Below are 16,976 nucleotides of genomic sequence, written 5' to 3'. Positions count from 1 at the left end.
TCCTGTGGTAAAGGAAGTGAGAAACACCATGGAATTTAAGTGTGAAGTGATAGGAAAGTTTGAGAGTGGTACGAGGGTGGTGGAACTCGCCGGGTTGTACAGCAAGAGTAAATCAACAATTACATCAATCCTGGCAAAGAAACAACAAATCAAAGATGCTAATGTTGCAAAAGGAGTAACTTTTCTAACTAAACAAAGGCCACCAATAATGGAAGAGATGGAAAAGTTATTATTGTGGATTAACCCTTTGACTGTTTATGCCGTATATATACGTCTTACGCGCCACTGTTTCTGACGTATTTATACACATAAATTCTAGCAGCTTCAAATCAAGCAGGAGAAAGCTGGTAGGCCCACATGTGAGAGAATTGGTTTCCATGGTCAGTGTGCACCATATAAAAAAATCGGGGAGCCAGTGGTGCATTGTGGGAATGTCATTTCAGGCATCCTTTTTCAGCATGCTTAGCGGTAAGAAATATGTGACTCCCCAGCAAATCTGGGACTCTTCTCTTCCCAAGTGATGCTCTAACACAGATGTGTCAATGAAGATAAATTTCATGATTTCCAGGAGTTTGAGACCAAAAGCAATGGAGGAGGAGAAGGAAGAAGAGGAGGAGGAGGAAGAAGAGGAGGAGGAGGAGGAGGAGGAAGAGGAGGAGGAAGAGGAAGAGAAGAAGAAGAGGAGGAAGAGGAAGAAGAGGAGGAGGAAGAGGAAGAGGAGAAGAGGAGGAGGAGGAGGAGAAGAGGAGGAGGAGGAAGAGGAGAAGAGGAAGAGGAGGAGGAGGAAGAGGATGAAGAGGAGGAGGAGGAAGAGGAGGAGGAGAAGAAGAGGAAGAAGAGGAGAAGGAAGAAGATGAGGAGGAGGAAGAAAAGGAGGAAGAAAAGGAGGAAGAAAAGGAGGAAGAAGAGGAGGAAGAAGAAGAGGAAGTAGAAGAGGAAGAAGAAGAGGAAGAGGAAGAAGAAGAAGAAGAAGATGTAATAATATTGTTCCCTTGAAGCAAGAAAAAAAAAAGTCCACCCCATGACAGTGAGGAGATAAGGGCAGATAACATCTGATAAGAGCTGATGTTTGATGAGTGTAAACGAGGGTGGGGGAGGGTGCAGCTGATAAGAAAAGACTAGATGGCCATCGCCCTCCCTTTGTTTTTGCTGGTACAGAAACATTTCTGTCTATTTGTCTGTCTGCCAACCTCCCTGTCTATCCTTCTAGCTCTCTGTCTCAGAGAGAGCCACAAGACTGTGTCATCATCATGTTTACTCACATCCTCAAGCAGAGTATAGCACTTTGTCTGGATTTTTTGGGTTATCCTAGGTAATTTACACTATGTGTACTTGTATTTTTGTGTACCTGTGAGACAGAGATAGACAGACAGATAGAAAGAGAGAGACAGATTGAAAGAGATAGAATGAGGGAGAAAGATAATTAGATAGAATGGAGGGGAAGCAGCATCCGACCCCATTGTTTTGACAGGCGGTAGGGGGAGTAAGTAATGAGATAATATGTCATTTTGACAGCTGCTGACTCCTGACTCAAAACAATTATAAGCCACACACTCACACACAAGACAAGCTTGATGAATGAAGATAATAGCAGTTATATGAAAGTATCCAGTGACTATATATGTGTATATATATATTATAGAAACCAGAAGGAAGGAAGAATGGAAGGCAGGAATGGAGGAAGGATGAGATGAAAGGAAGGAAATAAGTAAGGAAAGACGAAAGAATGTAGGAAGGAAGGTAGGAAAGGAATGCAGGAAAGAAGGAATGATGACACACGACCATTTACCTAGGATAACTACATAACTCAACTGCCTGCTAATACTTTGAAGAAAACTGCTCAGACAAGGTGTTTTGTCTTTGCACATAAAAAAAAAAAGTCCACAAAAATGCACACACACTGGTTTTATGTGTGAGAGTGTAAAACACCATTGTGTATGAAAACATGTTTCAAAGAGTTCCACAAGCTGCAGAACTTCTAGGAATATGTTCGGTGACTGTACATTGGTATATATATTATAGAACAATAGTAATACACAATTTTTTGTATTGTTTGTTTTTGTAAACAAGTTTTGTAAATATAGTGATAATTATGTTTGTGTGCTTATTGTGTTGTATACAATGAGTGTATATATGTACATTGCACCTTACTTTGGTCTCACAGGCCACATAGGTTATGTGAAAAAATAAAATAGTGAAAAAAAAACAACAAACCTTCAAATACAAGTAAGCCAAAGTTTACCGGGTGAGCGGCAGTCGCCACTGTTTCCATATGAGGCTCATTTTCTGCAAACTTCACACCTCTATATCTCGGTAAGTACTGATGGCAAAAAATTTTTTTTTTTTGGGATTTTTTTTTTCTGACTATTTTGCGACATAGAATGACAGTTTCAGAAAGGGGCCTGTGACAGTCAGAGGGTTAAGGAAAAAGAATTACTGGGAGACAGTGTTGTGGAGTCGATTATTTGTGAGAAGGCAAGGCGGTTGCATGAGGATCTTGGAAAGAAAATGCCTGGAACAAGTGCTGCAGTTTGTGAATTTAGGGCCAGCAAAGGATGGATTGATAAATTTAAGAAGCTTAGTGGCATACACAGTGTTGTAAGGCATGGTGAGGCTGCAATTCGTGCAGGAATTCCAGGGGTACATAGAGGCTGAAGGATTTAAATCCCAACAAGTGTTCAGTTGTGACGAAACAGGCCTGTTTTGGAAGAAAATTCTGAACAGGACCTACATTACCCATGAGGAAAAGGCACTGCCAGGACACAAGCCTATGAAAGACAGGCTTACTCTTTTGTTGTGTGGTGGTACTAGTGGGGATTTCAAAGTGAAGCCTTTACTCGTGTATCACTCAGAAAATCCCAGTGTGTTCAAGAAAAACAATGTTATGAAGAATAGATTGTGTATGACGTGGAAAGCTAATCATAAGGCACGGGTCACAAGGCAGATTTTCAAAGAGTGGGTTAATGATGTGTTTGGCCCAAGTGTGAAAAAATACCTCCTGGAAAATAAATCCCACTCAAGTGCCTCCTGGTACTGGACAATGCTCCTGCACGTCCTCCAGACTTGGAAGACCAAGTGTTGAGGGACTTCAGTTTTATAAAAGTGAAGTTCTTGCCACCTAACACCACTCCTCTCCTCCAGCCCATGGGCCAACAGGTCATTTCTAACTTCAAAAAACTCTACACTAAAGCAGTGTTTCAAAAGGGCTTTGAAGTGACCTTGGACACACAGTTGACCCTAAGAGAGTTCTGGAGGAATCACTTCACTATCCTCCATTGCATAAGCCTTATAGGTAAGGCTTGGGAGGGAGTGACTTCCAGGACTTTGAACTCTGCTTGGAGAAAACTGTGGCCAGATTGTGTCCAAGAGAGGGATTTTGAAGGGTTTGAGGCTGACCCTGACCCTGCCGACCCTGTGGACTATTGTGGCACTGGGGAAGTCCCTGGGGTTGGAGGTGAGTGGCGAAGATGTGGAAGAGTTGGTGGAGGACCACAGGGAAGAGCTAACCACTGAAGAGCTGCAAGAGCTTCAACTTGAACAGCAACAGACTTCAGCTGAGTAACTTGCTTCAGAGGAGGAGGAAGAGGGAGTGAAGGAGGTGCCTTCTTCATTGATTAAGAACATTTGTGCAAAGTGGAATGATGCGCAAAGTTTTGTCGAGAAGTACCACCCTGACAAAGGTGAAACAAGCCACAACTGCAACATGTTTAGTGACAAAACCCTGCTACCTAAAGTCTTTATGGAGGGGGATTCCCCTTCCAAACACTTAGTCCTCCCTCTTTCCTCATCCCTATCTTCCAGAAGCCAGCATTAGCCTTCAATAAAGGTATGTAATATTTATATAATTGTTAAAAAAATTATTTTCTTGTGAATATTTTTGTCTAGAATGGATTAATTGTAGTTACATTAATTCTTATGGGTAATATTATTTCGGTTTTCAGCTGACCTTCTGGAACAAATTACAGCCGATAACCGAGGGTCCACTGTACTTTCGTTACGTTCTATATCATTCCTTTTATACTTATTTATCCTGTTTTTCATAAAATATGTGTTACTTATTACCAACCCTCTTTCTACACATAGCTCAATTAAAGGCTCCCCATTTTCATTTACCCCTGGCACCCCAAATTTACCTACTTCTCCCTCCACAACATTTTTACCCACATTAGCATTGAAATCCCCAACTACAAGTACAGGTACCATCCAACTTATGACCGAGCTTGGTTCTGGCCAACTGGTCATAACTCGAAATGGAGGTAAGTCGACTTACTACTGAATATCAACATCACATTTTTGTAATAACTTTATTTTGTTTTATTTTGGTATTTCATTTTTAACTTAACTTTTTATGCTGTTAGTACAGTATTTTATACTGTAAGGTTTAGGATAAACACTATGTACAACACAAGCAGTTGGTTATTTCCCAGAAATTTGGCATACAAAACATGGTCGTAAGTCGAGCGGTCTTATGTCGAGCAGGTCGTAAGTCGGATGGTAGATGTTCAAATTAATAAATAAATAAATAAATAAATAAAAAATAAAGTAGGTATACTCTCACACTTAGTTCAAAACTCCCCTCACACTAAACATTTCCCAAAATCTCTCTCTCCTCTACGCTTGTCTCTTCTCCAGGTGCATAAACACTATAACCCACTTTTTCACATCTAGCCCTTATTTTACTCCACATAATCCTTAAATTTATACACTTATATTCCCGCTTTTTCTGCCTTAACTTATCCTTTAACATTATTGCTACTCTGCCTTTAGCTCTAACTCTGTTTGAAACCCCTGACCTAATCCCATTTATTTCTCCCCACTGAAACTCTCCCACCCCCTTCAGCTTTGTTTCACTTAAAGCCAGGACACCCAGCTTCTTCTCATTCATAACATCCACAATCATCTCTCTCATATTCACACAACATCCACACACATTCAAGCATCCCACTTTGACGCTTTTCTTCTTTTTCGTTTTAGTAGGCTATACAGGAAAAGGGGTTACTAGCCCATTGTTCACGGCATTTTAGTTGACTTTTACAACACACGTGGCTTACGGAGGAAAGATTCTTATTCCACTTCCCCATGGATATAAAAGGAAAAGCAATAAGAACAAGAACTATTAAGATAAAATCAGAGAAAACATAAACATGTACATGTATGTATAGTGTGACCTCAATGTAAGTAGAAATAGCAAGACGTACCTGAAATCTTGCATGTTTATGAGAGAGAAAAGACACCAGTAATCCTACCATCATGTAAAATGATTACAGGCTTTCATTTTACACTTATTTTGCAGGACGGTAGTACCTCCCTGGGTGGTTGCTATCTACCAACCTACTGCTATATAAAATATAGTAAATATGTCTGTCAAATCTGCTTTGAGCCAGGTTTCAGTAAGAATAATGAAAGTTATAGTGGCATTTAGAGACCTCAGTAATGCAAGGAGGTCATCATAGTGTTTACACAATGATCTAATTTTATAGTTGAAAATTGTAATATTCTTGCTGGCACTGAGTGGAGCTTTAGCCTGACTAGCAGTGTAGTAATGACAATTACTGTTAGGGTTATTTGTGCAGTTCAATAAGAGGTTGATATCAGGATCGATATTTTTATTCATAAGAGTGAAGGAGGATGTGATTAAGTATCTACAGAAGGTACGTAGAGAAATAAGCTGTTAAAATTATGAAAAAATAAAAAACATATACTGGAAGAATGCACACTATTTGATTTCCATGTTTAACCTCCAATCTTGTGTAGCTTTTGACAGTTTGGTGGTGAAGGAATCTATTTCCTTAGTATTTGTGGCTACAGTTGTTTGCAGGTTTGCATTTTGTTTGTTAAGATTGTCAGTTTGTCTTCTAGTTCACTAATCCTTAAGGTTTATGTTGCTAGATGGTCCTCTAGGTTGCTAATCTTTATGTTTTGGGTAAATAGAGAGCACTCCATAAGTTTCATTTTGCCACCTCAACATACTATTTTCCTGTAGAATTTTATCAGTGGTGTTGAGTCATTGTTGAGGACTGCATACCTGGGTTATAACCATGGGCGTTGATGAATTGTAGTTGCTGATGGCATTTGGGATAAAGAGGTCTTGAGTGTTTGCCATAGTGGTGGAAGAGAAGTCAGCTTGGGTGTGAGACGTGGGTGAGGATGGGTGTTGACTGAATCCAGTGAAAGATTTGGAGTCGTCCACCATTGTGGTTGTTGTGTTGGTCTGGGCGGGGGTGAGAGAGGTGGAAGATGCTCTGGCATCCTTCAGGGTAGACATGATTGGTAACAGTTTTCTTGGAATTTTGGTGTACGTCTTGGAGTTGTTTCTTCTATTTTTCTGTCCCATGAGAATACTAGCACAGTTGATGTGGAGCTACTGTAGTGGTAACTGTTGCTTGGCTGGTGTTACATCTGGCAGCAGGCTGGTGTTTGGTAGGCCTGGCAGTCCTCTTTTAGTCGTAAATGGTCAACTTGTCGACATCACTAACAGTTTTTTTGTTTTGTTTTGTTTTTTTAGTCATTATTAGTTCCATGTAGGTCAGTGCAGCAGTACAAGCGTTTAGGCCATAATTGGAGCTTAGATCAGGCCAGGGGACTGTAAAGATAAGGGAGCAGCCATTGTTGTTGTCACCATGGCAGCTAGTTACCAGCTTGTCCTCCTTAATATTAGCATGACTGTCTTTCTTTTAGGAGCAGATTCACCTTTACCACTCTTGCCTCCCTTGTTACTTTGACAGTCAGTAGAACTCTACTGCAATCCAATCTTTGGCGTGCAGAGACTGAATATATTTTTGACCAGGGAAAACTAAATCATTATGTTCAGCAGAACAACATAGTAGAATTGCAATGCATTGATGTAGTGGTAGCATCATCAATGACATTATTTTTACAACTGTTTTTGTAATTTCCTTTTTAATTACTCAAAACATTTCATATTTTGATTACCCTGTTTATATTTCTTTAAATATTCATTGAAATTAGCCTGCTAAATATTATAATTTGTACATTAGATGAAATACAAATAAAATGTGATTTTCCTTCAAAATTTCAATTTCAGTGGTTGCCTCAGTGTCCAAGAATTTTTGAAAAAAAAAAAAAACATTTTTTCTTACAGAATTAAAGATAATATTTTTGTGAAGGTAATAAAACAAAACAAAACAAAATTTTGATCAGTACTTACTGAGATACAGAAGTGTGAAGTTGACCCAAAATGCTGGGTGGCGGCAACATCAGCAACTTCCGCAAAATCACATTTCTTTATTTTACATTTTTTTATACTTTTTTCTTTTCTTTTCTAATTTTTTCTTTTTCTAATAACATTTGGGGCCTGTGAGTCCAATACTGTATATAATGTATATATATATACTCACTGTATTGAACACAATAACCACACTAAAGTTATTATTATAATATTGTTTACCAGTATTGTTTACAACAATAAACATGCACAAATGTTGTATATTACTAATGTTCTATTATATATTTACATATGTACAGTTACTCGACATGTTTCTAGAGCTGCTGCAGTCTGTGGAAGTCTCTGAAACAAGGTATCATGCACAGAGGTACCTTACATTCCTTGCACATAAGCCTTTGCAGGTACCTTACATTCCTTGCACATAAGCCTTTGCATCTTTGTTTCCGTCGTTTTGTTTCTGTATAGACAAGAAATCTCTTCTGAACCCATTTCTTCTTAGTTGCAGGAAGCTGTATTAGGAAGTGATCACCTTCCCTCCTCAAACACATGGGTATTCCTTGAGGAGTTCGAGGACGGTTTTGTATAGAATAAAGATACCTAACTGTTGCATATGTGTCTTACCTAACAACATAGCAGGTGTCGTTACCTGGTACTTCATTATGAGTTGTCTGACAACAGACAAACAAAATTCACCATACGGTGGTCTGTTGCCAGTCTTTATTTGGTACATATGTATTTTATGCATTGAGCATTGAAATGTCCATGAGATGGAAGAAAAGTTTCATGTTCCACTTGTAACTCTTACGAACACAATTAACAAAGCCAGTCTGCATGTCACACTTGTCAACCAAACGCATGTTTTATGTATAATCAATCACTGTTACTGGCTTTCGAATATGTTTATTGGTCACTCTATCAACTTTGCCACTGTCTTTCATTTCGTTAGGGTGAATGGTTGTCAACAATGTGACATCTCGTTTGTCATGCCACCATAATGCCATGATGTGGTTGGCAGTAAACACCTGCACCTCACCACTACGAGTGCCTACGTTGAACCTGGGCATATGTTTACGATTAGAATGCACTGTGCCACACACATCTGTCATGTTCACTCGCAAGAAATCACTTAGTAAAGGGCTTGTGTACCAGTTATCAGTATATAATGTATGCCCCTTACCAAGATAAGGTGCTAGCATGTTTCTCACTACGTCACCTGAGATACCCAATAACATCCTGGTATCTTTCAGTGTTTTACTTCCCATGTATACAATAATATCTAATACCAGGCCACTGTCACAGTCACAGAGTACAAACAGTTTTATACTAAAGCGTTTCCTCTTGCTCAGTATATACTGCTTGAACAACAGTCTACCTTTGAACAAAATCAAAGACTCGTCAATTACAAGATTCTTGAATGGATAAAAGTACCTGTTGAACTTTTGTTTCAGATACATAAAAATATTTCTAATCTTGTATAACCTGTCACTTCTGCCAGGCCTGGTTTTGTCAGAGAAGTGCAACATACGTAACAGTAAGATAAACCTGTTCACTGGGATGATTTGACTGAAGGGCAGGGCACAAATTAGCTGATCTGTGGACATGAGGCATAAGCATTATTGTTGCAAAAAAGCAAATACATTTCAGCCACAGTTGTCTCTTTCCACCGGTGTAGTCTTGACTGTGGTGATGTGATCGTATTTGCCATGGTGTACTCAAAATACTTGTTACTTTCCCTGACAATAGTTTCCATCAAGGGCTGGTCAAAGAATAGTTCAAAGAATTCCAGTTCATTTGCAGTGTTTCCAAGGGAACAAGCTGGTTGGATTCCACTTTGAGAATCATCGAACTGATGGGGATTGAGAACAATTGGGATTTTGTTGCCAATCCCAAATGCGGTTTGCTGGTGGATACTGGACATCATAAGCTGGTTGTGGTTGTAGTTGTAGTTGTGGTGTGGTGGTGGATGACGCTCCGCTTTGTCCTTGAGCTGAGGAGGCAGAGGCGTGGGTCCCAGCCTGGGCTGGTGACTCATGCATGGCCATGGCACTACCACCACCACTATCACCACCAATACTACCACCTACTGATGCCTGTGGTCTATCCATGCCAAGTGTAGCCACATCGTCCTCACTTTCACTGTCTGTTCCATGTGTAGGGCCACGGGATGTACTCCATCTCCTGGGCACTGCATAGGGAACACTACCCGAGTGCATGTGGCGGCATATATACCGACGCTTTACTGGTGAATATGATTCATCACTATCACTACTCGAATAATCATCAAGAGTAATAAAATCACAGTCCACATCACTAACATCATTATTACTGAAATCTGAGGCCTAGCCACGCGAAAATATTAGTTTTCTCTTGCGACGAAGTACAATTGGACGTGACTAAGACGTGCTCACACCAGAGGTAGAAGGTTGAGGATCGTCAGGATTTTCTGCACTATTTTCGATATCCTGGTCATTCCTTTCGGTCACTAATTAATCAAAACCATAGAATTATTCTTCTTTTCCACTTCCATCAGAGTCAGAACTATCAGTTAGGAAGAGGAGAGTCCCAATTCGTCTTGGAGTGAGAGCTGCCTTGCGGCGAGGCATGGTGAACAAAGCTTACTGAGGCGGCATTCCCATAATGCCATGCGGGCGCCTAGAATTTTTGTTTATGGCGCACACCACACAGACCCATTCTCTCAGATGTAGGCCTACCAGCCTTCTCGCGCTAAATTTGACGCTGCTAGAATTTTGGCATAGTTATATGGTTTGGATCCTCAACGTAAAGCCATAGATCTATGGCACGTACCCTGAAAGAGTTAAGTTAGTCTTTAGTTTGCATGAAATGCTTTGCATATAAAGGGGCTTTTGGCATGTTCACCAAATTGTTACACTCCTTTGTACAAACATGTATCATGCTAAAATTAACTTATTGTCACTGTCATTTGAAAACCAATGAGTTTCTCAAAATTATTTGATGGCAGCTCTTCAGTAAACCAATGAATTTTCAAAATAGTGAATTTACCATGAATTTTCAAGAAGCACTGTGTATCTGATCAGTTTATTAACTACTATTCACTGGATGTATTTAGGAATGTGACTACAGCTAAAGACTAAATTTTGAATAACATAGGCTAAATTTTTCAGGCAGTGTTAAAGTTATGAAGCTGTTTTTTAATACACCAGCCATCTTCCACCAAGCTGGGATGTCCCAAGAAAGAAAGAACACTTTCACCATCACTCTATCACTGTCTTGCCAGAAGTGTGCCAACATTACAGCTCTGGTGCCCCTCCAAACTGCAGTATCCCTGCCCCTCCTTCAGAGTGCAGGCACTGTACTTCTCGCCTCCAGGACTAAAGTCGTACTATCCATTATCTGTGAATCCTTTCATGAGTGTTACCTTGCTTGCACTTCAACAGCACATCAAGTCATAAAAAATCACTTGCCTGTACTCCATGCCTTCCTGGATGTCCAAGCCACTCGCATGCAAAACTTTAAAGGTGCAGTGGCTTGGGAATAAAATAGAATAAGTACGGTTTATAGTTTCATGTGATTCCTTTTGTATTTTATATCCGTAATCTATTTTAAGTTATATGGTAGGTTTTAGGTTTAGCAACTTTTTTCTTTGTTTGCAGGTGGGGTATATGGGTTCTAGCTGTGGTGGGCATCTTATATCAACAATTGTTCCATGAGAGGTTTAAGATGTTGGAAACTGCGTTTTACCTCATTATTGGCATCCTTCCTTCATTAGCTGTTATGGATATGGTAAGTCTTTTCATTAAGTCTTCTCAGTAATACTAACAAAATAATCACATTTGTTTTCTAGTACCTTTGTAGGCATACATATGTAAGTATTAGTGGTCAGCTGACAGGATGCCCATGGAATTGTCTCATGTTAACATTACAAAGTGTGTATTTGCTACTACAGTACTCTACCATAGTGGCAGATCATACTACAATAGTACCTTGGAACTAAACTCAGTTCTGAATATTATTTTTTCTCCCATTCTATAGTTTTTTTCCTTGAACCTACAGCATTAGTTTTATCGAGACCTTTAATAGTGATCATATATGCATGAGGTCTGACTTGGACCATTTAGAAAGCCACACCAACAAGAGGGAGAGAAGGTGGCAGTATATATAGGGCAGCTGGCAGAGACAGGACAAGAGAGGTAGGAGGAGTGGTAGTAGTAGAAGTATGGCAGGAAATGGAAGAAGTAGTAGTAGTGGTAGAAGAGGTAATGCTGATAGTGAAAGTAGTAGAAGTAGTGGTAGTGTAAAGTAGGGAGAGTGGTTGGTAGGACAAGATTAGAAAGGAGGGAGAGAAAAAAAGAGGCAAAAGTGAAAGTAGGAGCCAAAGGTAGTAGGAAAAGTAGTAGTAGTAGTGGAGTCAGTCATAGGCCAAGAAAGAAGAGCACTGCAGGAGAGCTAAGGGCCCACAAGGGGTAAGACCAAAAATGCTGGGGGGGGGGGGTTAAAAGTAAAGGACCAAACACTAAAGGCAGAAGAAAGAGACCCCAAAGCAAGAAAAAGGAAAAACAGGAAGGATTAGAGGTAGAAAGAGTAAGAGAAAAAGAATCAGGTTAAGTCATGGGTGTTCTGAAGTTTGGAGCATTTTACAGTGTAATGGGAATGGAAGGCATCAACATTAATGATCTTGGTGAAGGAATTACAAGTGACATGAGCAAATTTGCTGATACAAAAATAGGCCATATAATTCATTCTGAGGAGGATACCAATGAACTCCAGGAGGATTTGGACAAATTAATGTTTTGGTCTGAAAAATGGCAGATGAAGTTCAATGTGGATAAGTGTAAGGTACTAGTCCTTGGTGATAAATTAGACATGTGCAACTCTTGGGTATCTTTATTGAGGAAACATTTTGCCACACAGTGGCTTCATCAGTCCATACAAAGGAGAAACGTGAAGAACAGGAGGAGAATGAGGTAATCAGTCCGTCAACCTAGAGTCGATGTGGTCAGTCCATAAATCTTGATAACCATTTTGCTAGTGACTACAATATTGCATAATTTATCATCTTCAAGCCCACTGTTAAGCTCATGGTATAGGAGGTAAAGTTTTAGCATGGATATAGGCATGGCTTACCAATAGAAAGCAGAGAGTTTCCATTAATGGGGTCAAATCAGAATGAGGATTAGTCACTAGTGGCATTCCACAAGAATCAGTTTTAGGCCCTCTCTTATTCATAATTTACATTAATGACCTTGATTAAGGGATTATGAGTGACATGAGTAAATTTGCTGATGATACAAAGAGGCCGTATAATTGATTCTGAGGGGGATGTGAAAAAGACTTGGGAGTCATGGTAAGCAGAAATCTAAAGCCAAGACAGCAGTGCCTAAGTGTGCACAACAAGGCTAACAGATTACTTGGATTTATCTCAAGAAGTATAAGTAACAGAAGTCCAAAAGTTATTTTACAGCTCTATACATCACTAGTGAGGCCTCATTTAGATTATGCTGAAGATTGAGACACTTATGCAGCATATGGGAATCTTTATTCAGGAAACGTTTCGCCACACAGTGGCTTCATCAGTCCAATACAAAGAGGAAGGCGTAAGGAGAGGAGGAGTATGAGGTAATCAGTCCCTCAGCCTGAAGTCGATGTGTTCAGTCCAGCAATCTTGTAGATTGATGGACTGAACACAACTCCAGGCTGAGGGACTGATTACCTCATACTCCTCCTCTCCTTACACCTTCCTCTTTGTATTGGACTGATGAAGCCACTGTGTGGCGAAACGTTTCCTGAATAAAGATTCCCATATGCTGCATAAGTGTCTCAATCTTCAACTTGTCGGTTTTTCAAACCATTCATCACAGATTATGCTGCTCAGTTTTGGTCTCCTTACTACAGGATGGATAAAGACTCATTAGAGAACATACAGAGAAGAATGACTAAAATGATTTACTGCATAAGAAATATCCCATATGAAGATAAACTTAAAGCCTTAAATTTCCACTCTCTGGAGAGATGTAGAATGAGGGGAGATATCATTGAAGTGTATAAGTGGATGACAGGCATAAACAAAGGAGATATTAATAAAGTACTGAGGGTGTTGAACCAGGTAAGAACCAGAAATAATGGATTTAAATTGGAAAAATTTAGATTTAGTAAGGACATAGGTAAGTACTGGTTTTCTAACAGAGTTGTAGATGCGTGGAACAATCTTCCAAGTTAGGTGATAGAGGCTAGGACCTTGGGTGGCTTTAAAAAGAGATTGGACAAATATGTGAGTGGGAGGGGCTGGGTTTGATTGGTGCCATTGAGTACGAGAGCAAATTCTTGGGTAGCTTTGGGTAGAGGTTGTTTTGATAAAGACCTGCCTTGCATGGGCCAGTAGGCCTTCTGCAGAGTTCCTCCATTCTTATGTTCACTATAAAAATCTATTACTTGGATATTGTTAGTGTCCTCCTGACTGAAAACTGCAAGAAAATAATTATTAAGAATAGAGCACATTTCATTCTCCTTGTCAGTAAGATGCCCAGAGTTATTTTTAAGAGGACCTATCATATCTCTAACTTTTGTTCTATAAACCTGCAAGGAACTTTTCAGGTTAGTTTTCAAATCCCTAGCAACTTTGATTTCATAGTCCAGTTTAGCTTTTCTTATCCCCTTTTTAATTAACCCTTTGACTGTTTACGCCGTATATATACATCTTACGCGCCACTGTTTCTGACATATTTATACACATAAATTCTAGCGGCTTCAGATCAAGCAGGAAAAAGCTGGTAGGCCCAGATGTGAGAGAATGGGTCTCCATGGTTAGTGTGCACCATATAAAAAAAATCGGGGAGCCAGTGGTGCATTGTGGGAATGCCATTTCAGTCGCCCTTTTTCAGCATGCTTAGCGGTAAGAAATATGTGACTCCCCAGCAAATCTGGAACTCTTCGCTTCCTAAGTGATACTCTAACACAGATGGAAGTGTCAATGAAGATCAATTTCATGATTTCGAGGAATTTGAGACCAAAAGCAATTGAGGAGGAGGAGGAAGAAGAGGAGGAGGAGGAGGAAGAGGAGGAGGAAGAGGAAGAGGAGGAGGAAGAGGAGGAGGAGGAAGAGGAAGAGGAGGAGGAGGAGGAAGAGGAAGAAGAGGAAGAGGAAGAGGAGGAGGAGGAAGAGGAAGAGGAGGAGGAGGAGGAGGAAGAGGAAGAAGAAGATGTAATAATGTGTGATGAATGGTTTGAAAAACCGACAAGTTGAAGATTGAGACACTTATGCAGCATATGGGAATCTTTATTCAGGAAACGTTTCGCCACACAGTGGCTTCATCAGTCCAATACAAAGAGGAAGGCGTAAGGAGAGGAGGAGAATGAGGTAATCAGTCCCTCAACCTGGAGTCGATGTGTTCAGTCCATCAATCTACAAGATTGATGGACTGAACACATCGACTCCAGGTTGAGGGACTGATTACCTCATTCTCCTCCTCTCCTTACGCCTTCCTCTTTGTATTGGACTGATGAAGCCACTGTGTGGCGAAACGTTTCCTGAATAAAGATTCCCATATGCTGCATAAGTGTCTCAATCTTCAAGATGTAATAATATTGTTCCCTTGAAGCAAGAAAAAAAACAGTTCACCCCATAACAGTGACATGATAAGGGGAGATAACATCTGATAAGAGCTGATGTTTGATGAGCATAAACAGGGTGGGGGAGGGTGCAGCTGATAAGAAAAGATTAGATGACAGTCGCCCTTGCTTTGTTTTTGCTGGTACACAAACATTTCTGTCTGTCTATTTGTCTGTCTGCCAAGCTCCCTGTCTTCCTGTCTAGCTCTCTGTGTCAGAGAGAACCACAAGACTGTGTCATCATCACCTTTACTCACATCTTCAAGCAGAGTATAGCACTTTGTCTGGATTTTTTGGGTTATCCTAGGTAATTTACACTATGTATACTTGTATATATGTGTACCTGTGAGACAGAGATAGACAGACAGATAGAAAGAGAGAGACAGATTGAAAGAGAATGAGGGAGAAAGATAATTAGATAGAATGGAGGGAAGCAGCATCCGACCCCATTGTTTTGACAGGCGGTAGGGGGAGTGAGTAATGAGATATGTCATTTTGACAGCTGCCGACTCCTGACTCAAAACAATTATAAGCCACACACTCCCACACACAAGACAAGTTTGCTGAATGAAGATAATAGCAGTTATATGAAAGTATCTAGTGACTATGTATGTGTATATATATTATAGAAACCAGAAGGAAGAATGGAAGGCAGGAATGAAGGAAGGACGAGATGAAAGGAAGGAAAAAAGTAAGGAAAGACGAAGGAATGAAGGAATGCAGGAAGGTAGGTAGGAAAGGAATGCAGGAAGGTAGGTAGGAAAGGATTGCAGGAAGGTAGGAAAGGAATGCAGGAAGGTAGGAAAGGAATGCAGGAAGGTAGGAAAGAAGGTAGGAAAGGAATGCAGGAAGGTAGGAAGGAAGGTAGAAAACGAATGCAGGAGGGAAGGAATGATGACACTCGACCATTTACCTAGGATAACTACATAACTCAACTGCCTGCTAATACTTGGAAGAAAACTGCTCAGACAAGGTGTTTTGTCTTTGCACATAAAAAAAAAGTCCACAAAAATGCACACACACTGGTTTTATATGTGAGAGTGTAAAACACCATTGTGTGTGAAAACATGTTTCAAAGAGTTCCACAAGCTGCAGAACTTCTAGGAATATGTTTGTTGACTGTACATTGGTATATATATTATAGAACAATAGTAATAAACAATTTTTTGTATTGTTTGTTTTTGTAAACAAGTTTTGTAACCAATATATTGATAATTATGTTTGTGTGCTTATTGTATGCAACGAGTGTATATGTACATTGCACCTTACTTTGGTCTCACAGGCCACATAAGCTATGTGAAAAAATAAAATAGTGAAAAAAACAACAAACCTTCAAATACAAGTAAACCAAAGTTTACCAGGTGAGCGGCAGTCGCCGCTGTTTCCATATGTGGCTCATTTTCTGTAAACTTCGGTAAGTACTAATGGCAAAAATTTGTTTTTTGGACTAAAACACTCAGAAAAATAATCTTAACATTTTCATAAGAAAAAATAATTTTTTTTCGATTTTGCGACATAGAATGACAGTTTCAGAAGGGGGCCTGCGACAGTCAAAGTGTTACTGTCCCTCTTAATGTTAATATACTGGTTCATAAGATGACCCTCACCTCTTGATGTGCCTATAAATTCCTTTTTTTCTGTCCTAAAAGATATTTGAGCCTATTATGCATCCATTTTGGGTCATTTCTATTCAATCTTAGCCATACAGATTGCAAAAAGGACTTGGGGGGTTATGATAAGCAGCAACCTTAAACCAAGACAGCAATGCCTAAGCGCACGTAATAAGGCAAAGAGATTACTGGGATTTATATCAAGAAGTGTAAGCAACAGAAGTTCAGCAGTTATATTACAGCTTTGGGAGAATGAAATGTGGTGACGTGTACTTAGCTCAGTGAGGACGTTAGTGTACTCTCCTTGGACTGAACCAAGATGCCCTCCATCGAGCAACTTTACCAGCAGCTCAAGGAAGAATTGAGGGTAGCGAAGATGGAGATACGGCGATTGACTGAGGAAAACAAGAGGATTCGTAGTAGTCCTCCTGTTTTGAGTCCTCAGGTCAAGAAGAGAACCTGGACAGTGGCTGGACAGCATGGAATGAAGTTTATGATCAAGAAGACAAACGGAAAGGTAGAAACGATGAAGAAGAAAGAGACTGTTGTGGAAACTGTTGCGGAAACATCTAATGCATTCTCCGTGCTACCCGACA

At 40.0% G+C, this 16,976-nt stretch overlaps 1 protein-coding gene across 3 annotated transcripts in view; it reads left to right on the top strand.

Annotated features, from left to right (window-relative positions):
• Nucleotides 1–16,976, top strand: part of LOC128706600 (monocyte to macrophage differentiation factor 2) — a 249,726-nt gene that overhangs the window by 151,476 nt on the left and 81,274 nt on the right. For all 3 annotated transcript variants that reach the window (XM_053801550.2, XM_053801552.2, XM_053801551.2), the window contains one exon: nt 10,819–10,948. In XM_053801550.2, the coding sequence (XP_053657525.1) occupies nt 10,819–10,948 (130 nt within the window). The remainder of the gene's footprint in view (nt 1–10,818; nt 10,949–16,976) is intronic.

Source organism: Cherax quadricarinatus, chromosome 3, assembly GCF_038502225.1.
Source record: "Cherax quadricarinatus isolate ZL_2023a chromosome 3, ASM3850222v1, whole genome shotgun sequence".
Lineage (NCBI taxonomy): Eukaryota > Metazoa > Arthropoda > Malacostraca > Decapoda > Parastacidae > Cherax > Cherax quadricarinatus.
This window is presented reverse-complemented; position numbering and strand designations above follow the sequence as displayed.